The 27,653-nt window shown below is 49.6% G+C and overlaps 1 protein-coding gene across 4 annotated transcripts in view; it reads right to left on the bottom strand.

Moving 5' to 3' along the window:
* The window catches only part of EDC3 (enhancer of mRNA decapping 3), a 787,882-nt gene that overhangs the window by 86,892 nt on the left and 673,337 nt on the right, over window positions 1-27,653 (bottom strand). For all 4 annotated transcript variants that reach the window (XM_069624321.1, XM_069624320.1, XM_069624322.1 and 1 more), the window contains exons 5-6: window positions 13,803-13,956; window positions 12,922-13,139 (exon numbers count right to left, since the gene is read on the bottom strand). In XM_069624321.1, coding sequence (XP_069480422.1) covers window positions 12,922-13,139; window positions 13,803-13,956 — 372 coding nt within the window. The remainder of the gene's footprint in view (window positions 1-12,921; window positions 13,140-13,802; window positions 13,957-27,653) is intronic.

Below are 27,653 nucleotides of genomic sequence, written 5' to 3'. Positions count from 1 at the left end.
CCATGCTTCCGGATGTAGAACATCGTGGTGGTGTTGTCGGTGAAGATCCTCACCACCTTGCCCTTGAGGGACGGAAGAAAAGACCTGAGGGCCCAGAACACCGCGCGGAGCTCCAAGATGTTGATGCGGAGAGACTTCTCCTCCGGGAGCCAAAGGCCTCTTGCGTGAAGATCTCCGCAGTGTGCTCCCCAACCTTCCAGGGAGGCGTCCGTGGTCACCGTCACCTGGTGAGCTGGGGTCTGAAAATCCGTGCCCACCGACAGATGGGAGCGGGTACCCCACCACCGGATCGCCTGACGGAACGTCTCGTTGAGAGGGATCCTGTCCTCGAAGCTGCCCGTCGACTGGCTCCAGCGGGCGTCGAGGAACTCCTGTAAGGGTCTCATCCAAAGCCTGCAAAGGTGCACCAGATAAATACAGGAGGACATCATCCCGAGGAGGGACTTGATAGATCTTACCCTGGCCATGTCCGTGGCCAGCAGACGCTGCACCTTGCCCAGAATGGTCCTGGTCCTTTCCTCCAACGGCGAGGCCAGCCGCGCCACTGTGTCGAGCTTGGCTCCCAGAAACAGGGCGACTTGCGACGGAACCAGGTGGGATTTTGGAAAGTTGATGAGAATCCCAGGTCCATGAGCAGCTGGACGGTCTTCGCAGTGTGCTCCATGGCGAGCTCCCTTGTCCTTGCCCGGATGAGCCAGTCGTCCAGGTAGAGGTAGACGTGGATCCCCTGTAGGCGCAGCCGTGACACCACCGGTGCAAGGCACTTGATGAACACCCTGGGTGCCGACTTCAATCCGAACAGGAGGGCCTTGAACTGGTAGTGCCGGCCTTGGACCACGAACCTGAGGAACTTTGTGTCTTTTTAGAATGGGGATGTGGAAGTACGCATCCTCCAAGTCCAACGACGACAGGAAATCGCCCTCCTCCAGCTGTCCCAGCACGTGCTGGAGGGTGACCATACGGAACCTCTGTGCCTTGATGTACTTGTTCAGTCTTCGTAGGTCCAGGATGGGGCGCCATCCTCCTGTCTTCTTTTTACGAGGGAGTACCTTGAGTAAACTCCGGAGCCCCGAAGTCTCTTTGGGACGAGCTCGATGGCACCCTTCTTGAGCATCGCCCTTACTTCCAACAGTAGTTGAGGGACGTGATTTTCCTTCCTGGCCACGGGTGGAACGCGAGGGCACTCCTTCTGAAACTCGAGGGAGTGCCCTTGGGCCAGAGCGTCCAGCACCCAACGGTCGGTGGAGATGGACTCCCACACGCTGACGAACCTCGCCAGCCAGCCTCCCACCGGGGTGCTATGGCGGGGGCCCGACCCCACGGTCGGTTCAATCTTGTTTAGAGGCCGCCTTGCCTCCTTGACCTCCTTGGTGACGACGGGCACCACCTGACTTGCCGCGTCCCCTGTAGGCTTCCTGGGACGAAGATCTTGCCGCTTGGCGGTAAGTGGAGGAGCCACTGCCGGATCCCTTGGAGGCACCTTGTCTGCCTCCGGAGCTCTGAAAGGACGGCTGTCGTCGTTGGAGCACTCCCAGTGCCCGGGCAGTCTCTGTGTCTGTCTTGATGGCCTGAAGGGACTCATCAACCGCCTTCCCAAACAGGTTGTTCCCGCCAAAGGGCATGTCCAAAACCTTGGTTTGTACGTCCTGGCGGAAATCCGTGGCCTTGAGCCGTCCTCGTCGTCTCAAGCAAACGCTGTTGCCCAACTGACGGAAACCGGTGTCAGCGATGTCCGTTGCCACCGTGATGGCGTGGTCTGAAGCAATCTCCCCCTCCTGTAGGATTTCAAGGGCCTCAGCCCTTTTGGCGTCCGGAAGGAAGTCTAGCAGAGGGGCGATTTTGAACCACAACTCCCTGTCGTAGCGGGCTACGATAGCCAGGGCGTTGGCCGCCTTGATAGTCGTCGCTGCGGATGAGATGATCCGTCGTCCCATCGTGTCCAACTTCCTGCCCTCGCCGTACGGCGGGGAAGTTGATGTCGAGGCCGATGCCCCCCCAGTTTTCTTCTTTGCCGCCGCCGAGACGACCGAATCCGGGGTAGGTTGTGCCTGAAGGCACAAGGGGGCAGCGTCAGGGACCCGGTACTTCTTCTCATACCGGTCCCTCTTTGCAGGCACCGTGGCAGGGTTCTTGAGGAGGGCGAGCCCCTCATCCCAGATGTCATCAAGAAGCGGTACGGCGAGGACCGTCTTCCTTTTAGCCTCGCGCCGTTGGTAAAGGAAGCCTTCTTTTTCTTCTTTTCTTCTGGGCAGAGCTGAAAAAGCTTGGATGCCCTGGAAATCATGGCATGAAAGGATCCAATCTCGTCGGGCGGGGACGCCCGAGCAGGGGGTGACGGGGGACACGTCCCGTCGTCGCCTCCGTCGTCATATGTACCTGTCGTAGCCGTGTCCGTGCCTGTATCATCCCCGTGGGTAGTAGACCGGGGGGAAGGCAGAGCAGGCCGCAGAGGTGGCGTATGATGCGTCCTCCTCTTATGCAGTGGACTCTCCGAAAGTCCTGGCTCCGGTTCCCCCGTCGGGTCTGGCTCAGGTACCTCCGTCGGGGGAAGGGGCAACCTTGTCCTTATCTCCGAGCATAAGGACTGAATCGCTGACAAAATGGCCGCCGAGGTGTCCTGCGGCGCCGGAAACGACGGGCGCGAGGGATCTTGAGGAGCCTTGTCGGCGACACCGTCGCTCTCGTCGTCTCCCTCGTCGGGATCCCTCCCGATGGGCTGGGCCTCTTCCACGACTTCGATGAGCTCTTCTTCAGAGGTCGTGTCCGTATCCACGATGGCCATCAGCCCCTCCCCCACCTTTTCCAACGAGGACTTCGTCAGGGTCTTCTCAATGGGCCTGAAAGACGACTCCCTCCGCGGTGGTAGGGAGATTCTGGGTCCTGAGGGCGCCTCCACAGGCTGAGCCAGGGCCGCGGCGACATCCTCAATCGAGGTCTTAGCAGGGTGAATTAAGGCCATCGTCACCTTCTGGACGCCTGGGGCCTTCACCTTGGGGGGAGGGTCCGAGCCTCGCTCCCCCTCTGCCGGAATCTTCGAGATCGACCGGGGCCTCTCCAGAAGCTTTGCCGGGTTCTCTGCCTTCCTCTTACCCGAGCCAGAGCGTTGGCTCGTGGTTGATGGCGCCGGGGAGGATGCGCCCTGCCTGGCAGCCAAGGAGCCCGACCGTTCGGCGCTCCCGGTGCCCGCGGACTCCCAGTGCTTAGCCTTTTGTTGGGCCCCGGTCGCCGGGACACCCTCACAGGACTTAGAAGACCGCTCAGACTTCCTTTTCTTCTTCTCGCCTGACGGGCTCTTCCCTTCCAGCCAGTTGGCGAGACGGAGGTGGCGATCCTTCATGGTCCGCTCTGACATGTTCCCACAAAACGCACAGTCCTTCTCCTTGTGCGTCTTGTCCTCATGGAGACAGTAGAGGCATAACGAATGCTCGTCGTCCTTGAAAACATTCTGAAGCTGGCATCCAGGGCAGGTCCTGAACAGCTTCCCGGGCGTCGAGCTTCCCTTCTCCTGGGCCATGTCCGGGGTAGGCCTCAGAACTTCTGGAATCCTCCAAAAGCGTAACTCGACGAAATCTTCACCCTAGAGGGGCGTAGAAAACTCCGAAACGGATCCCCGTTGATCAGATGTAGAAACGGTGGAGCTTGAGGCTCTATTTAACCGAAAAATGAGAAAAATCTCCTGAAAAAGCGCGAAAACGCAGCAAATGCTCGAGAGCTACAGCATGAGGACTCCCAACACTTGAACGTGTGGTAAAAATCTGAGGATGGCTGCCGGAGGCGGGGCTTAGGGAGAGGGCAGTCATTGGCTGGGGGCAGTATGACCCAGAGAGCAGTGATTGGTTACTACTAAGAAAGACAGATCAGAAACGAAACTGATACTGATTTTTTTTCTATACCGAGGATTCCCGGCCTGACGACGGGGAATATTCATGAGCATGTGAATCCATGCCAGACCCCATGCTGGAGAACGTAATTTACCACACAGTAATCAAATGGAAAGTAAATCAAACAGTAACAAACTAAGATAACGGTGCAACCACTGTGGATGCAAGAATTTAAAACTTTACCTCGGACAAAGAAAAACATGAAAGGACACGGCACACACAACTACATAATAGACACGCTAGAGAAAAACACATATGAACATGTAGGGTGGAATGCTTTTCAACGGTGTACAATTAAAAGAAACGTCTACGGTCAGTGCACTATATTAACACACCCTTTTGAACCTGTTGGTTAGATGAGCCAATGTTCTTCTGGTTAGGGATTCTTGGAACAGCTTCCTTCACAAATGATTTCCGACCTCTTTCGGTTACGTCCTCATGCAATCCTCTTTGTTCGAATCCCAAATGCATTTCAACATTACTTTGTGCCTTTTTTCCGTCCAATCTCAAATGTGAAACTCGTTTGTGATAGTTATTCCTAATTCCTTAATGATTACACCTTGAGAATGCTGCGCGCTGAGTTTTCCCTCCTTTCTGCTGGAGTGCTCAGTCAGTGACGCGCCTTCCTCCTGCTGCACCACGCTGCCCCGCTCTTGACAGGGGACCCCCCTGGCGGCCCACAGACTCCTGCGCTGGCCTCCGATGGGTGGCTACACCGCTGCAGCAAAGACTGTACTTTTCCATGCCGTTCCATCCACGTCTGGCACACAGCTCGTCTTCCTGCCCCAGTGTGCTGGCCCTCGCCTCCCATGTGGCAAAGTGCATCAGTTTCAATTAAACAATGTGAGCTATGTAACCAATTGCCGCACCCTTACACAGGAAGGGAGTAGCTTCAGGGCCCTTGTCTAATGTTTGCACCACTCCTCCAGTACTGTTTCCGATAATAGTGCAACACAGAGACCACTACCCCCCCACCAAATGATTAATGATGCTCCCCACCAACATGGAAAAGGGCGACCTTGCTTACTCCTCCTACTTGGCCTCTCCCCCGCCTTCAATACCACGGACCATGAGACCCTCCTGAACATCCTGACCGTGCGCACGAGCTTCATCACAGCAGTCCTGGAGTAGTTCACTGCCTACCTGTCTAAGAGACCACTCGACTGGATATGTGCCACAGATCTCAGTGTCACCCAGTGATCTGTGGCGCTACACAAGTCGCCATCATGTCCCCTGCCCTTTGCTACCTCTACACAGAACCTCAGATATCAAGATACACCAACACGCAGATGACACAGGTGTAACTAATTATCAATTGCACCAGCAACACCCACTTACTGCAGAACTGCAGCCAATCATGCAAGTCAGGATTTAAAGCCCATACCTAAAGCTCAACACAACAAAGACCGGATTCATTCTCCTAGGGAACCCCACCAGAAATGCCCAGTTTCAGAATTGGCTGATGGACATGAAACTCGACTGCTTCAACTCTTAACCAGTGCCAAAATCTCGGCTTTACGATCGATTGAGAGCTCTTATTCAAAACACACATCCACAAGAAAACCCAAGTAGCATGGCAACAGCTTGCACTCCTTTGCTCTCCTCTGCAAAGTCAAGCATCTCATCTATGCCTGAAGTTTTAGAACAGTTGTCTGTGTCGAGCACATCTCTTGCCTGGATGGTGGCATCACCTTAACCGTCCCACACTCTGCAGCATGCCTCATCACAGGACTAAAAATTAAATTCAACCACATCACCCCATCTTCAATGAGATGCACTGGTCCCTTTCAAGCATGCATCATGTTCAAGACAGCCTGCATCACGCACAAAGCAGTTGCAACCAAAACACCCTTCTACCTTGCAAGAAACTCACCATTTCCAGGGGCCAGAGCACCACGAGAAGCCACATCTCAGACTGGAACAAAAAAGTGCAAGGGGAAAACAAGCTGTTTCCTGCTACGCAAACTGTCTCTGGAACAAGTTAGCAACACAGATAAGACTGGCCCCCTCCATCATACGCTCCAGGAAGGCCTAGACACCCTTCTTCTACGAACATCTTACTGATCACACCACTAAATTCCAATTCTCCCCCCTTCACCTAGTAATCCAGCTCCTCTGCTACCCTTGCACATTTATTGTAACCCCCAGGGACTGCCCTCCGCCTCCGACCCCCTTTTGTGCAGCACAACTTTGCTTCCTGGCCAAGTTTGTGCCTAATGAATCCCATACTTTCCGACACTGCCCACACGTAGTGTTGCTTCACTGCAGCTGCCGAAGTACCACTACTTGCCTGTATCTGCCACAAGGTATACTTAATTATTACTGCTTTGTCTGCAATCCTTTTGCTACGCGAGTGATCCGTGCATTCACCAGTGTTTTCATAGAAGTCATTTGTCAGTGTTGCTCCCGCCTCACACCTCACTCGTATAGAGATGAACAAGTTACTTTCTTACTTGGTACCGTTCTTTCGATGGGATGTTCCTCCGACGTATTCCACATCTATGACAGTAATCACCACAGCTGTGCTGCTTTTGAAAATTTTCAGCGTCTGCGTCCTGCGTCGATACGCCCCTTCGAGGACCTCCTCCGATGGCCGACGTCACCGGATGTTATATGTAGGACGCACGACGCCCGTAGCCTCAGTTGTAGTTTTTTCCCAGAACGTGTGGCACCAATCTCCTGCCAGTATGACTACAGAAAGCCTTGCGGAAACGGAAGCTGCAATCGCATAAGAAATTCTGTAGAGGGACAGGCTGGGAGGGTGCGATGTGGAATATGTTAGAGGAACATCCCATTGAAAGAACGTTACCAGGTAAGAAAGTAACTTGTTCTTTGAAGGGATTGTGTCCTCTGACATATTCCACATCTATGACAGACTCCCAAAGCAGTACCAACGTATGGAGGTGGGAAAATAATTTAGAATTTTAGAATGCCCAATCAAATGGCAGAATAGAGGACCGCCTTACCAAAAGGCTAAATCTTGCCCATGGATAGAATCCAGGGAGTAGTGTCTTACAAAAGTATGGACAGAGGCCCACGTGGCTGCTTCACAGATATTACAAATGGGAACACCCCTCTGCAGAGCAGTAGCGGCAGCCACACCCCTAGTAAAATGGGTCTGTAAGCCTACCGGAGGGTCCTTACCCGCCAGACGGTAGCATTCAGAGATTGACAAGATGATCCAACGGGACATGGTCTGCTTAGAAACAGCTTGACCTAAACGCCTTCCAGCGTATCCAACAAAGAGTTGACTGTCCACTCTGACCCGGGACATGCGTGAGATGTAAAAACTTAAAGTTCTCCTAGGATCCAACTTATGGTGCCTCTCCTCTTCCTTACCAGGATGGGGAGGATAGAAGGCCGGAAGAACTACCTTCTGGCTCAAATGAAGTTCCGACAACCTTCAGAAGAAAAGAAGGATGAACCCTAAGGACAACCCTATCCTTATGGAACACCGTAAAAGGTGGCTTGGTGAATAGTGCCTGCAACTCACACTCTGCAAGCGGAAGTAACCACAACTAAAAATACAGTCTTAATGGACAAGAATGTAAGGGCTCAAACGGAGCTCCCATCAGGAACTTTAAAACTAAGTTCAAATCCCAACCGGGCACCTGGAAAGGTGATGGAGAAAACACATTAGTTAGCCGTTTCAGAAACTGAGAAATCAAAGGAATCTTAAAATAAGAACACTCCTCAGACGAGCGCTTAAATATGGACAGCGCCGCCAGGTACCCCTTAATGGTACCCACTTGCAGGCCCTTGTGGGCCAACGAAAGCAAAAAAGACAAATACAGGAATGGCACATGAAAAAGGATCCACATTCTGTACCTTGCACTAGTCGCAGAACTTTCTCCAACGGCAATGGTACAGGGACTTTGTTGCGGGCCATCTGGCCGAAAGCAAAACCTCGATCACGTCTTCAGGGAAGTCCCAATCCTTATACCTCAACCTTTCAGAGACCAAGCATGAAGGCTGAGAGACTTGACCTCTGGATGGAGAACCCGACCCCCCTCCCGTGAGAGCAGACCGTCTCGCTAGGGATGACAGCGTGGAGGGCAGATGGACATGTCGAGAAGGTCCGGGTACCACGCTCTCCTGACCCATGCCGGAGCAATGAGGATCATTCGGGAACCGAACCTCCGTAAGACTTGTGGAATGACGCGGACTAGAGGAAACGCGTACAGAAGTGGGAAGGACCACTTCACTACGAACGCGTCCCCCAAGGCTCCTTTTGGAAGAAATTCCCGCGAGCAGAATCTTTTGCACTGCTGGTTGACACTGGTGGCGAAGAGATCCACTTGTGGGGTCCCCCAAAGGGCAAAGATCTCCAAGAGAACTTCCTGAGCCAGCTCCCAATTGTGCGAGACCGTGCCCTGCCTGCTCAGAGCGTCTGCCGCCTCGTTTTCATCTCCGGCTGATGAACTGCCGAGATCGAAATTTCCTGCTGGATGGCCCAGAACCAGAACTGCATCGCCTCTCTTCACAGTGGGAGAGACCCTGCCCCCCCCCTTTTTGTTGAGGTAGTGCACGGCCACTGTACTGTCCGTCAGAGTCAGGACATTCTTACCCCCGCACAGTTGGCAGAAAAGCCTTCAGGGGCAGCCTGACGGCCCTCAGCTCCAACAGATTGATATGGAGTCTGGACTTCGATGGAGACCAACGACCGCTGTCAACTCGTTGACATGAGCTCCCCATCCCGTGAGAGATGCGTCCATCACAATCGTTACCTCCGGCCAGGGTAGCCAAAATGGAGCCCCCTTCATCAGATTGCCTTCGAAGGCCCACCACATACGCTTCTGGGCAACCGAGGGCAGCACCTGAACGGGATCCGACATCCTGCCGGAGGACTGCGACCACTGCATCTTGAGAGCCCATTGCAGAGATTTCATCCGCAAGCTGGCCTCTGGCACCAGTAGAATGTAGGATGCCATGAGGCCGAGCAACCTCAAGAGCTCGAACGCCAGGAGACTCTGAGCATGTTGAAACTTGTGCACCATCTGCAGAATGTGACGAGCCTTCACCTGGGGAGGCAAACACAGCCCCAGGGATGTGTCGAGCACTGCTCCGATGTACTGGAGCCGCTGGGTAGGTGTCAAGTGGGACTTCTTTAATTTGAGGGAGAAGCCCAGCCTGTGAAGGGAGTGGTAGGTGACTGACAGATGATCCAGGACTTGCTCGGGAGAGCGCCCGATGATCAACCAATCGTCCAGGTAGGGGTAGATGTGAATCCCCCCCTTTCCTGAGATACGCTGCCACCACCACCATTAGCTTGGTGAAAACCCTTGGGCCGAGGTCAATCAGAACGGCAGGACCCGAAACTGAAAATGCGAGTCACCAACCGCGAACCTCAGGTACTTCTTGTGCTTGGGATGAATCGGCACATGAAAGTAAGCATCCTTGAGGTCGAGAGACACCAACCAGTCCTGAAGTTGAAGGGCCTGGAGGACTTGAGAGAGAGTAACCATCTTGAACTTGTCCGTCCTGAGGAGCTTGTTCAAACCACGCAAGTCCATGATGGGTCTCAATCCCCCGTCTTTTTTTTGGGATCAAAAAATATGGGGAATACCATCCCTTGTTCCTCTACGCTACAGGCACCAGTTCTATGGCACCTTCCTCCAGCAGGGATTTGATTTCCTGCGCAAAGAGCGGATCCGGACTCTTCAAAGAGAGCTTCCTGGTGGATTGTCGTGAGGCCTCTGCCGGAAAGGAAGACAGTAGCCATGGGCTATGATCTCCAGAACCCACACATCTGAAGTAATGGCACGCCATTCCACAAGATGTTGCGCCAGCCTTCCCCCAACCGGCGAACCATGGGACATGGCCTCATGACTGAGCTGAAGCGGCTGCGGCAGTGCCCGAGGGCAAAGAGGCAGCTGCCCAAGCGGCTTTGGCACCTTTAGTACCTTGTTCTCCACCTCTGGTACTCCTACGTTGGCCCCTTTGACTGGTAGCTCCCCTCGATCTACCAAAGGAAGAGTAGTATCGAAAGGAACCTCCTCTCCATTACTGTCCCCTAGGATGAAAAGGCAGAGGTTGACGTACTGCAGCGCTGAACAACTTCGCTGCAGCTTTGGAGGTCTGCAACCTCTCAAGGCTCTCGTCAGCCTTGCTACTAAAAAGATGGAAACCATCAAAGGGCATGTTGAGAAGCCGGGACTGTACATCAGAAGCAAACCCCGACTGCGGCAACCACGCAAACCTGAGCATCACGGTGCTCGCCACCATGGACCAGCTGACACAGTTTGCCACGTCCAGACCCGACTGAACGGATTCACACATGGCATCCTTGCCATCCTGAACGAGGGCAAGAAAACCATCCCATTACTCCCCTTCGGAATATGTTCAGCCGCCAAAGATACACAATTCCAAAGAGGGTGTGTGAATCTTGCGAGGGCACAAACAGAGTTGGCTGCCTTTAAAGCCATACCCCCAGAAGAAGATACCTTCTTCGCCCAACCGTCAAAGCGTTTGTGGTCCCTATCAGGAGGGATTGTAGCGTACGCCACCTGTTTTGCTGGGGCCGTAGACGCCTGTACCACCAAACTCTCCAGAGTGGGGTGCGTGGACAAGTAGCCAGGGTCGCCACTGGCTGGACGGTATTTTTTCGGTAACAACTTATTTACTGCCGGAAGACTCTCTGGAGCAGTCCAAGCCGCCACCACCCTTCTTTGTAAGGCCATATGGAATAGCAACACCGGGTCAGTGGGTGGACTTTGGTCAATCATCCCGCAGAAAATCTACAGGTGGTGCAGACCGCCCCAAGTACTCCGTCACCCTCGACATGAGACGCCTGTACGAAGACTCGGCACGTGTACCAGGCTCAGGCCTGCCAAACTCAACCTCCGGGGAGGTGTCCAGACCACTGGCAACAGTTCGTCAGGAACCTCATGACGAACAAACCCCGCAACATCTGACCCTTCATCCACCTCCGAGATCTAATCCAAAGGCTGGAATAATTCCCTGAATTTATTCAGGGCATTCCTTGGAGATTCCACTGTCCTCCGGGGTACCTCCGGTAAAGCCACCACAAAAGGCGTCGAGGGCGGCGACGGAATCGGCGTCGAGCGAGGTGCCGATGACTTCGACAACGGCTTCGAGGCCGGAGCCTGAGCGTGTCCTTCGACGGCCTCAGCGCCGATGGACTTCGTCGGAGCCGGAGCCTCGAGGGAGCCCCTCGACAGACATGGTGAAGACGGCGTCGATGCCTTCTTCAAAGGCCTCACAGGCTCCAACGGTCTCGAGGGTGTCGAGGACCAGGACCTAGAGCAGGCATGGCTAGAGCAATCCACCTTGGCCCTAGCGCGTTCCTTGCCGGCTTCACTCGAAGGCAGGGACTGGAACGGAGCCCTGCGATTCGAAAATCGCCATCATCTCCTTACGAAATGCGTCCCATTCCGCCGGAGAAGAATGCTTGTTGAGATCTGGCGGAGTCCTCTGACGAGGACGGGGAAGGCGACCGGTGACGGTGCTTCTGCGAGTGCCTAGAAGAGGCAGAGGAATGGTGGGAACCACTCCGGGATCGAGACCCCCTGGACTTACGCCGATGCAGAGAGTCGCCCCTCGAATCGTTGGTCGAAAGCCCAGCAGATCTCGACTTACGGGGTTTGGAAACCCTACCTACAGATAGCTTCTTCCGCTCTCGCAAGGCCTTCGACGTCAAAGACTGGCATTCGTCACAGTCATCGGTAGCGTGGCCCTTGCTGAGGCACCACAGGCAGACGTCGTGCGGGTCCGTAAGCGACATCTTGGAACTGCAGCCGCGGCACTTCTTGAAGCCCGACCTCGGATTAGAAGAAGACGAAGACATAATTCTTCTCAAGAAACCAAGAACGAAGAACCGATTCAACAGTAGAAGAACCGAGGTTGCACCGAGATTCCGAAGCGAACATGTTCAGGGAAAAAACGGAACTGAGGCTAGGGCTGTCATGCGTCCTACATATAACATCCAGTGACGTTGGCCGTCGGAGGAGGTCCTCGAAGGGGCATAGCGACGTCATTGACACAGGAAATTTTCCGAAGCAGCACAGCTGTGGTGATTACTGTCATAGATGTGGAATATGTCGGAGGACACAATCCCTTCCAAGTATAGTTAAGCAGCACAACTTCCCACGAGCGCACACTTTTGTAGAAAATGGCTTGCGTTTCACACTGCATTCATTCCTGCAGGAACTCTCTTTCTGCAGGCAATACTTCCTATGATTGATGGGCTTCCTCGTCACAGGTCTGCTGATCTAGGCCATGCCCCCATTAGAATCTCGGTCATCTTGCCCGTGCCCCGAGCGTACCCAGCTGGGGAAGACTCGAGAACTGGAAGAAAACTCCAAACGATGCCTCATCAGTGAGGTCTTAAGTATCAACAGATTTGTGCTTGTTGCGACTTTCCCGTGAACCACAACTGTCTCTTGGTCTGCCTTTAACCATGTCATTGTTTAGCCCATCAGCTCATCATTATACGTTATACCCCATGACCCAACCCATGTACTAAGCTTTAAAAGGAGACCTAAACCTTTACTACTACTTAGAGTTTCTATAATCTAAAACGGAACTCTGCACTGATCCAACTACAAGCTCCCACGCATCACCTGTAGCCTTTTAGAAACATGCCTGGTTGCTAATTTCCCCTCCGTGTTATCAACCATACGGCAGACATTTGTCTTCTGTGAACAGGCCTACCTGGCCATTTTCAAAACCACTTATGGAAGTAACGGAGAGAAACTGGCTGTGGCATTATCCTTGTGGCACTCTGCATTCCCTCTACCAGAGTATCTGCACCAGTTCACCACAAAAGCTCCCCTCCCAAGGCTGCAAACGCCATTCACAAGTATTTGGTACACGACTGTGATAAAGGATTTAGTGACATCCAAATGCCCCACATCCTTCTTTCACCCACTTGATTAAAGGCACTTTATCTAGGAGTGTGCTGCATGCACCAACAGATTCAGAAATGCACTCCTTTGTAAGTTATTCAATCGTCATTTCATTGTAAAGAAGTCCATTTGTTTCATCAGCAAGAAGGTCCATGCGTCCCAGGTCTTCCTACCTTTCACATTACACACATGCTGGCCCTGGGTCCTATTGAAAAGGTTCAATTCGTTGGTCACAGACTCCAACATCTTGACAAAGTTGGGAAGGAATAGGATGACATGGACATCATGATTGGCGAGGTGCCTCCCACAGCTGATGCCCTGTGCCCCCTTAACATGGGGTCCGCACAGCAGAGCCACAGTTGGCCGCTGGTGAACATTTTTTGGCGTTAACCTATACACACAAAAACAGTAAATAAAGCATTAGAAATTGCGATGAAGGAATTCACTTTAGATCAGTCAATATTCAAAACTGCATGATACTGTATAACAAGGTCTACAGACATTTGCACATATTTCAGCCTAGACATATCCGCACACCTCAGATAAGCCAACAACTTCATGACAGAGGTGCTATCCGAGCTGTAACGGGGCGCACAAAGTGAGATCAAGGGTCTGTGTTAAAAGAAAAAGTTGGGAAATTCCAGTTTAAAAAGGTCCATAGACCAATGGACCAGAAAGACAAGCCCATGGATCTTGGGAGTACTCAGGGGAGGTAGCAGGGGGATCCGTGTATCCGTACAAAACAGCTCCTGAAGAGAAGGAGAGGGCTTGCCTGTGCAAGAGTAGGGGCCAAGCCTTTAGGCTGGGATGGTGGTACAGGGAGTAGATCAATAGAAAACTAGGAGGGCTCAGAGAAGGTAGTTCATCTCAAAAAGCATATCTAAGCCCCACTGTGATTGCTGTGCCAAGCCAACAAACTCAAAAAATGGAATGGAATGCAAGGTTACTGCGACTACTTGCGAATTGAATGTGGAGAAATCATTTCAGGTCCCCGTTCACCCAGTCACAAACACTTCCAAATAATGTGTGGTCTCAGCTCAGAAGGGCTCTCTACCTGTTTGGTCCTCCTAGTAGCGTAAGTGCCATTTGACTGGCACAAACTCCAGACATCTCCAACCGGCGCTCCACAGAGAGCCCGTGCCGCTCTGCCACCGCAAGCAGCTTCTTGTGCAATTCGTAGGAAATACTGGGGACAACCAGGCCGGCATCTGGCATGAGGAATAAAAAAATGATGCATTAAACAGCAGCATCTGCAACGATTAAAGTCAACACACAGAAAACAGTCGTCCCAACAAGGATTACAAAATTTGCAATTCACAAGGAGAAAAAAAAAAAGAAAGTCCTCAAATTGAGGTTTTGGCCGAGAGAGACCCATCATACTGAGGTGAGGACCAGGAAGTGGCGGCCGATGACATGAGGAAGGAAAGAAGGACCGAGGTGTGCATGTGTGATTTGTGAGAAACTGAAGGGAATGCGGGTGGGCCAGGAGTGCAGGAATTGTGCCCTTCAATATGTTTTCTTGCCTGCTATCCTCTCTAATGTTTCAACACATCTCCTTCTCAAACCCTCACGTTCTCCCTTTTTTCTCTTACTTAACATTCCACTCATCCCCCTCAAACCTTTCTTTCTCCTCACCCTTTTCCACCAAATTTCTCTTTGGTCTTCTCACAACCCTCTTAACCCCCCTACTTAATGCTACTTTTCACTTCCTCTCCCCTTTAATTTTTCCCCTCCTTAATTCTCCGCTTCATCGCCTCCCATCATCATCATCTGCAATGATCATCTTCACCCCCCCACCTATGCTCCTCTCACACTGTACCATTCATCCATGCCACTCTGCCATGCACGGTCCATCTCATCTCATGCTCCCAACTCCTATTTACCACATTGAACTGTCTACTCCACACCCATTTACACTGATGCAGAACTTCCCACGCAGTGCCCAATTGCTTGGGGGATTTGGATTTCAGGTGGACAAAAGTTGCAGGCGAGTGTTACAATTGGCTCGCATGTGGTGAAATTAGAGGATATGATATGATATGATAGATTATTTATAAAGCGCTTAATACCCAGAGGTTTCTAAGCGCGGACCCAGGGATCGAACCTGTGTTGCTTCGTGCCGTCTTGTTTCCAAGTCGAGCACGCTGCCGCTGAGCTATCCTCCTGGGACTGTCATCCAATATCAATTTGTTAGTGGGCCCAAGGAAGACTCCACTAGACATGGTTATTTCAATGCGGTCAGCCATCTTGGATTTGATTTTCTGTTGATGTGGTCACTGACCCTGCAAGAGTCAAGTCCTCCTCTACTCTTACAGTGAGTGATAGATTCTTTCACTAGTTAGATCATGGCTCTGTGCACATTGACAAAGCTGGCCTATTAAGGATTATCTAATTTGCGCAGGATTAAGCAAACCAGCCCCCCCCCACATTAGTGCTTTGATCTCAGAAACCAACGCTGGTGTGTCCGTGGCATTCTTTGGCATGATTAGCAAACCACCTCGGTTTTCCAAAAGTACTTCTCTTTTCAGTCGTAGCGGCAAGTCCTTTTTCATTTCCAAGCGACTGAGCAGGTGAGTCAGGGGCCTGTGAGACCCTCCTGGTATCTTTTCATTTGATTGGGCTCTTCTGGGCCAGTTAGCCTCCCCTCCGTTCCCCGCGCTCTCACGCTCATCTCCGGCTCCTTTCCCCTTTCTCCCGCCTCCCAAACCCGCTCACCCTCCCAAATTGGAGTTTAGCTAGCTAGCTGTGTTTAGCATTGTACCCAACTGTTCTGTAGGCCTTTCTCCCACTATACAGGACTCTCAAACCTAACTGTTCTGGAGGCCTTTCTCCCACTATAAAGGAATCGCCATCCTAGCTGTGTTAGGCTTGTAGAGAAATTGCATTGTTAGGTAACTGTGTATTAGTCTCGTCAGCAAACTACATTGTCAGGTGTGGGCCTCTCTCCCACTCTACAGGACTCGCCATCCTAGCTGTGTTAGTCTTGTACACAAACTGCTTTATTAGGTAACTGCGTTCAGCCTTGTCCACAAATTGCATTGTTAGGTAACTGAGCTTTAGTCTTATCCGCATTATTAAAGTAACTGTGTCTTAGTCTTGTCCACAAGCTGCATTGTTGGGTGTGGGCCTCTTTCCCACTGTATGGGACTGAAGTGGCTGTGTTTAACCCTGTAAACAAACTGACCTGTTAGGTAGCTGTGTTTTAGTCTTATACACAATCTGTATGGTTAGTTAGTTGTGCCTAGTCTTGTGTACAAACTGCTTAGTCAGGCGTAGGCCCTTACACAACCCTCATATATAGCAGTGTCTGGTTTCAGACACTAAGGTACTCACTTTCTACCTAGCACTCAACCCGCATCGTGAAACCTAGTCCCCAATCCTTAACAGTCATCGAGACACCATGTCACTCACTGGCCACAACCACGCAGTCCCCTGGCGCACCTCTAGTCCCACTGAGGCCCACCACAGCCTCTCTCCACCCTCATTACCACACAGCCCACCCCCCTTCCACAGCGCACACCCAATTGACATCCCTCACCCCCCCCCTTTCACCCGCCCGATCCTTACCCTCTGGCCTCAAACTATCACCCTTGCCCCTACCCGCAGATCCCGCTCTGCACAATGAAGAGTAGCAAGATGGAGAGACAGATTAGATAACTCCCACCCACAGAACACACAATCTCCCAATCAGCCCATTCACACTTCCCCCAACCAACTACAGACCACTCCCAACTCCCATTTCCCCTCTCTTAGTGCAGCAAGAGCAGCTGTAGCCAACACTCCACTCACCAGAGAACCACCCACTCTCTCCCACGACAGCACATAATGCAAGGAAAGGGTGAGACCGCAGTCACCCAATGACCCCCTTTGCATCTCCCATTCTCTGACACAACCCACTACCACCGCAATATAGGAGCGAAACCTCACCACCCAACCCAGTCCAAGCTCTCTTCCCTTCCCTCCCCTGTCCACACACTACATCAACCCCACAACTCTTATCCCCCATTCCCTTCCCCCACCCACTGCCTCTCCCCACAGCAGACACAGCTCTCCCCCCAAACACCACCCACCCTCCACCCACAAAGCCATCTTCAACACCAGGTCTGTTTCAAAAAACAAAATCCACATCTACCTCATCACAGAAGAGAACCCAGGCATCCTCTTCATTACTGAGACCTCGTTCTCGGAGGTCTACGAACCTCTCGCACACAAGACCTTCCCACCCGGTTACATCCTCACTGTTCGGTACACCCTCACTGTTCGGAACAGATCTTGTAGGGGAGGGGTGCTTGCAATTTTACACAAAGACCAACTCAAGCTACTAACCAAGGACACCTCCACCAGCACCACAGACTATGAATCCCTCCTGGTAAACTCCAACTCGCACCATCCACCTCACACAGCTTCCTACTCATCTATATGCCCCGTGGCTATAACAAAAACTTTGCAGACACATTTGGAGAAGCTCTGGCCGCCAACCTCATCCAACACCCAACTCTCACCATTCTAGGAGACGTCAACATATGGTTGGACTCACCATCAAACACCATGACCAGGTCTCTTACAGACACCCTAGTTCCACTCAATCTGAAAAATCAGACATCCACTCCCACCCACACGAGAGGCCATACCCTTGATGCAATATTCAGCACCACAAACATATCCACCCAACCCCGTGCCCACTGTCATGGACTGATCACTCAGCACTCTGTTTCACCATACCACTCAACACCGTGGTCAACGGCCAACATCCAACACATCCCCCACAAACAGCACCCTACACCTTCCCACTATGGAACAAAGTGGTAATCACCCCAGATATAGAACTCCCACTCCGCAACTCCCTCAGCTCACTCCTCCTAGCGGAAGATCCCCCGGCAATTGCCTCCTTCGACCTCTGGCTTAGCAATGCCCTCAAATCCCTCAGAGATGTGGACCATCGCTGAGGTGGTTCTCCCCCCAACCTCAAACTCCTCAAAACTCGCAAGCACTGCCTGGAACGGCCATGGAGAACCGACCCCTCAGCCCAAAACAAAACCGGCCTAGCAGGAAACCACAACCTACAGATCGGAAATCAGAAAAAGCAAGAAATCATTCTATGGGAACCGAATCCAAAATGCCTGCAACCCAAATCGGGAACTACATAAAATCATAGCAGAATTCAAATCACCCTCATGTTCTTGCCTTACCATCCCAAGCTCACAAGCCTTATGCGACACCCTATCCCTCCACTTCTATAATGCCGCCAACGAAAGACAACGCCATCACAGCCAAACTAGAAATCCTACCACCACCGCCAACCTGCCCTCAGCACCCCCACACAAACACCACCCCAACTACAATCTTCTTTTGACTCTTTCTCTCCACTCATCCACCAAGAATTCCTGTCGCTGTATCTGACAGCCGCCCATTAGGCCCTCCGGAAGACCCATGCCCACCCACATTGCTCAAGAAAATACTAATCGCCAGCTGTGCAGGTAACGTTGCTTGCTCAATCCCTAACCACTCACTCACTCACTTCAGGATCTTTCCTGAAAGCTCTAAAAACATCCTACACCAAACCCATTCTCAATAAAACTATGCTCGACCCACTTCTTCCCCAAAACTACCAACCTATCTCAAATACACGTTTCATCGCCAAACTGATTGACCGAGCGGCTTACAAACAGCTTGGTGAATTTGCTGAATCAAATGATCTCCTAGACTCGGCACAATCAGGCTTCAGACCACTAAGGGGAACAGAAGCCTCCATAGTCTCCATCTGGGATGACCTAAAAAGAACAGCCGACGCAGATGGCTGCACGGTTCTCATCCTTCTAGACCTTTCCGCAGCCTTCGATACCATTGATCACATGATTTTCCTAGACAGACTACAAACACTAGGAATCAAAAGCACAGCCCTCTCGTGGATTTCTTCATCTCCAACCGGTCGCAAATCATGCACCTCGACCAATTTGCAAAGGTGTTCCCCCAAGGAGCATCCACGTCACTGAATCTTCAATTTCTACATACAACCCATTCCCACAATCATCTGTTCGTACAATCTTACCTGCTGCAACTATGCAGATGATACGCAGATCATCCTCAAAATCTCAAATTCCGTAGGATACGGCAGCCCGGACCTGTCATCCTGCCTCTCTGATATTGATCACTGGATGACAACCAACAGCCTCATCCTCATCCCTGGGACAACCGAAATCCTACTCTGCGGGAAACTTCACTCATCCCCCAACAAATCCCTTAGCCCGGCTCACTAGGACAAGCACCGGCTCCTTCAAACGTGGTTAAAAACCTGGGATGTGAATTCAACTCAGATTTATCCCTCACCCAACACCACCAGCGTATCCAAAACCTGTTTCTTTCACTTACGCATAATCAGGCGGATTCTCCCCTACCTCACCAATCCCCACCGTGTCTCGGCCATCAACTCCATCATCCTCTCCCGCCTTGACTATGCAAAAACTGCTTCTACTTAGGAGCCCCCACATCCCAACTACGGAAACTCAAAGAATCCAAATTAAGGCAGCACGCCTGCTCATTAACCTTCCTGCCAGAGAACACATCAGCCCCACCTGAGAGTCCTCCACTGGCTCCCTATTGCCTCACGCACCACTTTAAAAGCCATGTGTATCACCCATCGTGCAATCCACAACACTGGCCCGAATTCCTGAGAGACAAAATTGTCCCTTACTAACCCCACAGGAACCTCAGATCCCCATAAGACTTGGCGGCTCCTCCTCTGTACAAGCACCAACTATCTGGAACTCGATCCCCTTACACATTCGCACCATTGAAAATCACCTTAAATTCAGGAAGGCCCTTAAATAGCCAGTCAAGTGGCACAGCGAGTAGAGCGCTCGCTTTGACACCCGTGCAGAGCTTGCTAACACAGGTTCGAGTCCCGGCAAGGCCAAACTCAGCCTTCCATCCTTCCGAGGTCGATAAATGAGCACCACACACCGTGGGTAATAATAAGCAGCTCTCAGATACCTGAGGGTTCGTAGCACTATATAAATGCCAACATTTTTATTATCCACTGCACCCTGTGGATTTGAATTAGAATGATTTCTCATGCGCACCAGACAGATAACTGCATTCGGGCACAGATGTTAACTAAAGATTGAATATACCGCTGTGGGAGCCTGAAGTAGCCCTAAAAGGATAGATTCATTTAAATAGAAAGGTTTTCAGTTCTTTTCTGAATCTTACCAATGTGTTGCATGAGCGGATGCCCAAGGGCAGCTGGTTCCACAACTTAGGCCCAAACACAGAGACCCTCCTATCGCCTTTAAAGATGCGTTTTGTTCTCGGAACACATAGCAGGAGTTTATCTCCTGATCGGAGGTCTCCGGATGGGTAATAGTGGAGGATTCTGGTATTTAGATATCGGGGTGCGAGTTTAGATAGCACTTGTGCACAAGACATGCCACCTTAAATTTAATGCGGTCCTCCACCATCAGCCAGTGCAGTGCTTTCCTGGCTGTGGACACATGATCTCTTTTACCCAGCTGGTAAAATACTGCTGCATTCTGGGCCCTCTGTAGTCTTGACATTTGTTTCCCAGGGATCCCTGTCATAAGACTATTATAGTAGTCAAGGTGGGAATTTACCAAAGCTCCCACCACTACTGGATAGTCTTGAGGTATTAAAAAGGGGAGTACATACCTAAGCAGGCGCAGGGAATAATATACTGCTTTTACTTTTGCCCCTTCCTGGGCTTCGCTGGCCAGATTTTCTTGCTAGATACACCAGAGGCTTTTCACTTTCTTTGAGAACGGAATACTCACTCCCAAGATCTGTGGAGTGATATTTGTGTCTTCCTCTCTATTTTTCTTCTCCGATCTGAATAATATTACTTCTGTTTTGCCTGCATTTAGCTGTAATTGGTTGCAGGCCATCCATTTTTTTTTATCTTGCATACATCGGTCTATCAACTCAAAGGCCTCAGACAGATTGTCTGTTTCCACATAGATCTGTGTATCGTCGGCATATGAGTGAAATCGTAGACCGTGTTTCCTCAAGATGTCGAACAGTGGTCAAATATATAGATTAAAGATCAGAGGTGAAAGTGCTGACCCCTGGGGGACTCTGCACCTCAGTTGTATTCATTCTGAGAGCAATGCTCCCAGTATCACCTGCCGAGTTCTGTACTGTAAAAAGGAGTCAAACCAGTCCACCACACCTTTGGCTGCTCTGCCGATGTTTCTGATCCATTGGAGTATAATCTTATGGTTGATTGTGTCAAACGCCGCCGCATCAACAATATTGAATTGCTTCCCCGGTCTGCGGCTTCCAGTAGGTCATCCTGGATTGCTAGTAAGGCAGTTTCTGTCCCATGATTAGGGCGAAACCCTGATTGATGTTCGTCCAAGATGTCTGTACTATCAACGAACTGCTGGAATTGATTGCAGACAATTTTTCCCAGAATTTTGGTAGGCCAGCATAAATTGGCTGCCGGGCGGTAGTTTTTAAGTACCATAGGGTCTAGGTTAGGCATTTTCAATAGAGGTTTTACCAACGCACCCTTGAGTGCGCATGGGACATAGCCCTCTGTGAGTGATTTAGTCACAAAAGTTGTGACAAATGGGGTGAGATTAGTTGCCAGGCAGATGGCAGTGCAGGCTGGCATGGGAAATGCTAGATCTTTTGTAGGCTTTAGTTGAGTTATAAGGGCCTGTATTGTTTCCTTCTTCTGGTTTTCTATCCCTACTTCTCTTCTCCAACATCACCCCATTCTTCTGTAGTCATTACTTCATTAATATTCTTCTGAATATCCACAATTTTTTGTTCAAAAAAATTGCTGAACTTATTGACCTGTTCCTGTGAATTGGCGGTCGGTACTGACATACATTTAGGATTCCTAAACCTTGATACTACATCAAATAAGGCCTTGGACTGATTGCCTGCTAACTTGATTTCTTCTTGAAGGAAATCTTTTTTTGCCACTGAAATGGCATTTTTATATTGCTTTAAACGGACTGTGGCCTTCTCTGGGTCTTCATCCAATTTAGAGGACCTCCAAAGTTTGTTGACCTGGCGAACCCATTTACACATTAGGCTCAATGCTGGGCTAAACCAAGTTTTAGAATTTTTGGCTGTCTTAAGTCTGAGTGGTGCATATTTGTCACAGATTTCCTTTATCAGATCTGCCCCTTTTCTGAAAAATGATTCACATGTCATATTAATATCTAGGCATGACAATCTGTTTTCAACTTTCTCCCCAGGGATACCCCACTAAAACTCCATCAATTTAGATCGTAATTTAGGGGCCGGCAGCTCTTGCAGCAGTTTCACCTGACACACCACCACATACCGCTCAACAACACTGCCTGCTGACTAGCACCCCAGGTAAGCCAGCAGCTTTCGTTCTGGCTCTCCTAATCCACCATCAACCCATTCACAATAATATTCACACACAAGCGCCCGAGCCAAGTCAGTAGCCTTCGCTTTGGCCACACTTGCATCATACTCACCGCACCCGCACCCACCAATCCACATGAGACACAACCAACAATGAGATAAGTGGCCTGGGTTAGCACACGCACACCATCAACCATTCACTGCCACTGCTAACCTACATCACTCTTTTCGAGAAGCCCCCAACACTACCACTTCCCCCCACCACAAACCTATACCCAAGCTCGGTACAACAACGCATCGGTGACTGTGACATTACGGATTCTTACTCTACAATAGGCTGAAACCTACGTCCTTCCAAACCCATGCCCCTTTCCACCTACACGAATCTAGGGGTGGCCCCCTCCATCTGTTCATTATATGTGGAGACGACCTGCACTGCGAAACCTGGGCCGCATGCCCACCACACAGTACTCTCAATACCTGGGCCGCATGCCCACCACACAGTACTCTCAATTTTAAGTGCAGTCTCCACTTTGGCTTACTGTATGATGAATCATGCTGCAAGGTGGCACCCAGACCTCCCCGATACAGAATCCTCAAATCTGGGTGTGGCCTCGAACTAGGTTTGCCAAAGGCATACATTTTTGCACTGTGAAACATGGGCCTTCTCCCGCTGTGCTGGATTCTGCTATTTTGGGTTTGACTCCGTCTCCGTTTATTATACGCCGATACCAGATGTAGCATGAAACCTAGGCCTTTTGCTACGGGACTCTCAACCCTAGACCTGGACAAATAAGCAATCTTGCAGCCTACGGTACATATCGCTCACTCCTAAACCTGAATAAATAAGCAATCTCGCAGCCTATGGTACGTAAAGCTCAAACCACTAGCGTGTACAGGCCGTAGGCACGGCCAAACATCGAAGCACGATGGAACACATCTACGGCTAACCCCATCCGGCTGAGTTTCATACATAGCCATCCAGACTAAAACACCTGACGTACCCCAACACCTCTGCCACTAGCATACAGCGAACACCACCCGAAGGGAACCTGGTATAGCTGGCCTCACAGACTCTCTTCGAAAACAGCAATCTCTCTCTATACCTCCAGAGCACCCACCCATGTGCCTGACCTCTACTGGGCTGCTTAGTCGAGTCTTGCCTGCCACCGAAGACTTAGAATGGCAAACATGCACACACACATCTAATCTAACCTCCCCTAGAATCTCTAACCACGACGACTACGGTCACCAAGGGCGTTCCAACCAAGGAAAAAGCGCATTGCGGCCACACAAGTGGGGAAAGAGCGCTGTATAAATAACAAAATACAATACAATATCCAAAATCATAAGTCTTTGTAAGTAACTGGGGCTTAATTACCTGTGGGCAAAAAGATATAGGGACATGCATGTTGATTTTCAAAGGTTGGGCTCTCTCCCTGCTGAATGGGGAACCGTACCAGTCTGTCAGTTTATGGAGGGAGTCTTGACTATGCCCTTTTGACCATCTTTTGACCTTTACTCAAGAGCTCTGTCTCTTGACCTGTTGGCAACTAGCCTCTATGGGAGTATTCTCATTGTGCATCACATTCCTAGTCTGGGCAGTTCTATTCGGACAGGTTTTGTTATGGTTCTTGGAAGGGATCTTACACAATGCTAGTGATGGACTGGAGAGCTTGGGGGATTGTCTGTTTACCTACTGCTGGACCTGCATCACTGACCAGATGTGGCTCCCGTCCCCAAAGTAGCCCTAGTCCTGTCACCCAGCCTCCAGTATGGGACTTCATCACAGACAGCAACACTTAAAGGAATAGCCACCCTGTTCCTCAATGAATTGCCCTGATCACTGCAAGTTAGCTCCAACTCCTACTACCGTAATGGAATGCATGCTTGTCTCCCTGCCAAAATGCTGCAGAAACCACAAAGAGCCCAGACCAATGCGGGCAGCCTCATTTTTGGCTCGAAAATACTCATATCATTTGGGCCTTTAAGTTCATACAAGCCGCCAACAAAACAGCTTCTTGACTTCTATAGACTATGCCTGACCCACAAAGCTATCTATAGTCAAACCTCTGCCATTTTATCACAGTACTATTGCTCGACCAGTTGCCTAGGTAAAGAATCCCATGCGTGTTAGTCCAGCAGTACAATAAGCAAGCAAATTATGATCGCTCCATCAGCAAGGCTCCTCTCTCAGGAATTCACTGCCACTGCATTGTTATCAAGATCCTGGCAACCTCAAGTTACAATGAGTCTTCAACATACGCCTTTTCCTTGCTCTGAGAAGAATTATCCACAGAAAGATAGTCTTGCACAACCAAATGCTGGAGTTCAGCACTTGCAAATAAAAAAGGCACCACAGACCAACCAACGGTCTCCAGTTTCTGGCAAAACGCTCACAAGCTTATTGACCCCTCAATTCAGTCACCTGTTGTCACACAATCGGACTACAAGAATTAAAACCGCACCAGTTCCTAAAAAATTGGAAACATTCTTGTCACTTCACAAAGCACTGCGTGCGTCAGCATATTACCTAATGTACCACTATACAAAAGGGACCTATTTGGTTCGAAAGATGCATTCAAAGTTGAAGTAATCACAGAAAACAATTTAAGAGGGGAAGGTTGATGAGCAATCTACGGAAGGAGCGTCAATTCTTCTAGAAAGAAAACTACCAGCAGCAAATTATTCGCTTTTTCTGATCCAGGCGTTTGCTACAAATTAGTTCATCAGGAATCAAGCGGTGTGAAAATCATTTGTTTGTTAAACACCAGCCACTTGTTTTTACGACACCGGTTCCACCGCAACCTATTTAATATCATTCTCATCCTCTCCGATTAGGCCTTCCCCTAACCCTGCACTGTTTTGTGGGTAATTTTTAATTGATTACGAAATTACATTTTGAGGCAGATTGTGGTTGTATGAAAACAGAATGTCTATTTGTAACGGATGCCTTGCTCCCACAGATTTCCTCTCTCTTGATAAAACTAAGCAATACAACAAATAATACGCTGGGCAAAGGATTCCTGGAAAAACACCCTTAAATGAGAAGCTGCTGTAATATCAGGCGGCCTAACCAGGTGCCTTTTCCTGCCATTGGAAAAAAAACAGGAAAGGAGGGTCGACAAAAAGTGCCAGCAGCACCCAAACTGTGTGCAGGCAACGGGGAATGAAAAGTTACTTGTTATCATAGCCCTCTCATCCTGGGTATTTTCATATAAATGATAAACAGTGAATAGCTCTAGAGTGTCTTAAAATCTATATAAAAACAATTATATAAATTAGAATATAAATAGCCTACCTTTTTTTCTGCGATATACATGCCCCATTAATGTAGTTGGCATTTGGGACTAACGGCAGAGGGTTATGATTGACTGAACCAACAGAGTAGAAACCTAACAGAAAACTCACTGTTGTCCTTCCAAATCCTACACTTCCTTCAGGACCCTTGTCTTCAGTCCTTCCAACTCTCACCGGCTGATTCAAGAAGTTGCACAATCTGTGGGATTTTTTAGTGCACTGAATACTTCTCTGCTGGTGCAGGCGTTGTCAGGCCTCGGGTTGATTGTGCAGTACTCACCACGCTGGTGCTTTAAGTCAGACACTGAATGAACAGTTGGACCCCAGGGTACTGAAACCATTTTGCTCCTGTCTGGTTTCGGATGTACATCAATTTCGACTTTTGGACTAGGATCACCTCCTCAACTCCAATAATCCTTATGCAGGTTTTACTTTACTTCCCTTGAATACTGTGCAGCACTATTTGACAGACTCCTGATAAATTAGGCACTAGCATTTTTAATGCGCACTGATTTTTATCATATATTGTTTTGATTTATATTTGTATTGATATAAAAGATCATTGTTTTTTTTATTTAAAAAAAGCTATTTATAAAACTTTACCTGAATTGAATGAATTCTAGATGTGAAATTACCTACTTTCCCAACTTTACTGTGGTTTAGGTATGTGTAGCTTGAACGCCACACTTGTTCCTTTACTTTGAACGTGCAACCTGTTCCTTATTGAACTACAACTGCCATGAGAGCTGTAGTTCCTGTTGGTATAGCGATAGCGTTGGCATGTCAACGCTCGCCAGTCATCTTGCGGTAAATTGCGGGTTAGCTACGCTTTATTTTGTCAATCTGACTATTTGATTGTCCTGTACTCGGATATGGCCCATTAGGAAGCATAATGAACTATTTCTCTAGAGAAGCATTGCTATCCCTTAGGGATACAAGCCAAGGTACATTTATGCTCTGTACACTGAACACAATTTAGAGGCGCCAATATCGTGTGGACGCAACCTACGCCAGGCATTGACGCCGCAGTCATGACTTATACAATGGCTTTAATCAATGCTAGGTCAGCAATTAAGAATGCTGTTGTAACAAATTACTATATTAAAGTTCACGATATTGACATTTTCATAATCACTGAGTCTTGGTTTACTGCATCCTGTCTGTTGCACCTTCACCTTTTGGTACCAGAAAATTACTTGATAAAGTGGCTCAATATGGAACAACAAAAAGGGGGGGGGGCGAAGTTGCTATTATATATAGAGACACATAGAAATTCAAAACATTTGCACCTTGAGCTGGGACAGTGCCTCCCAGGTACTGGCCTGCTCCTGCCAGTTTACTCCTAATGATTTTTTCAAACTAATCCTGTGTTACAAACCCCCTGGATCGGCCACTGCTTTCCTGAATACTATGTATACTTACCTGGGGTTGAAGCAATTAATCACTCAAAACGTATCATTTTGGGTGATTTAAATATATGGTGTAATGAGCCAGATGATAGTGACTGTAAACACTTAAATGATGTTCTGGACTCACACAATCTTTGTATTCTTTTGGGTCTCCCCACACATAAAAGTGGATACTGTCTAGATCCCATATTGTTTAGAGGGCTTAATCTATAAGGTGTGGATAATGAACCGGTGAGTTGGTCAGACCATTTCATGGTTCGCTTTACATGCACAAATGAGTTGGCTACTGTTAGAAGCGTTACAAAGCAGGTTCCTTTGACACACGGATAAGGTTCTTCAAGTAGGCTTTATTGTAGTTACTTTATAAGATGGTACAGCGAACCACTGGGTCCCATCACCCAGGCTGGATTCCCCCAACTGCTCAATCCTAGAACCTTGACACAGCATTCACACAAACATTCTGTGACAGCACACCAACATTATCTCAGGTATTCATTCACATGCATACATTGCAAGCACTTTACAACATAAAGTAACCCTTACTCGAAATCTCGCAGTGGGAAAAAAGATTTGGATTGCATCTCTGACAGTGGCCTTCTGAGTCATACATCTACTACATACGATGTTACGGCTGGTGCTGATGCTTATACAAATCTGACGAGACAATAGCAAGCGAACTGTGACATTTCCCCAGTAAATAAAAAAACACTAAATTGACACCTAGGAAAAGGAATCCGTGGTTTAATGACAAATTACAGCTCTGTCAGAGCTGATTTCGGAAAAATGAAAAAAGTGTCTCATGACTAGAGCCACTGCAGACCACATAATAGCTAAAT

Source organism: Ambystoma mexicanum, chromosome 11, assembly GCF_040938575.1.
Source record: "Ambystoma mexicanum isolate Mex_15411 chromosome 11, UKY_AmexF1_1, whole genome shotgun sequence".
NCBI classification, from domain to species: domain Eukaryota; kingdom Metazoa; phylum Chordata; class Amphibia; order Caudata; family Ambystomatidae; genus Ambystoma; species Ambystoma mexicanum.
This window is presented reverse-complemented; position numbering and strand designations above follow the sequence as displayed.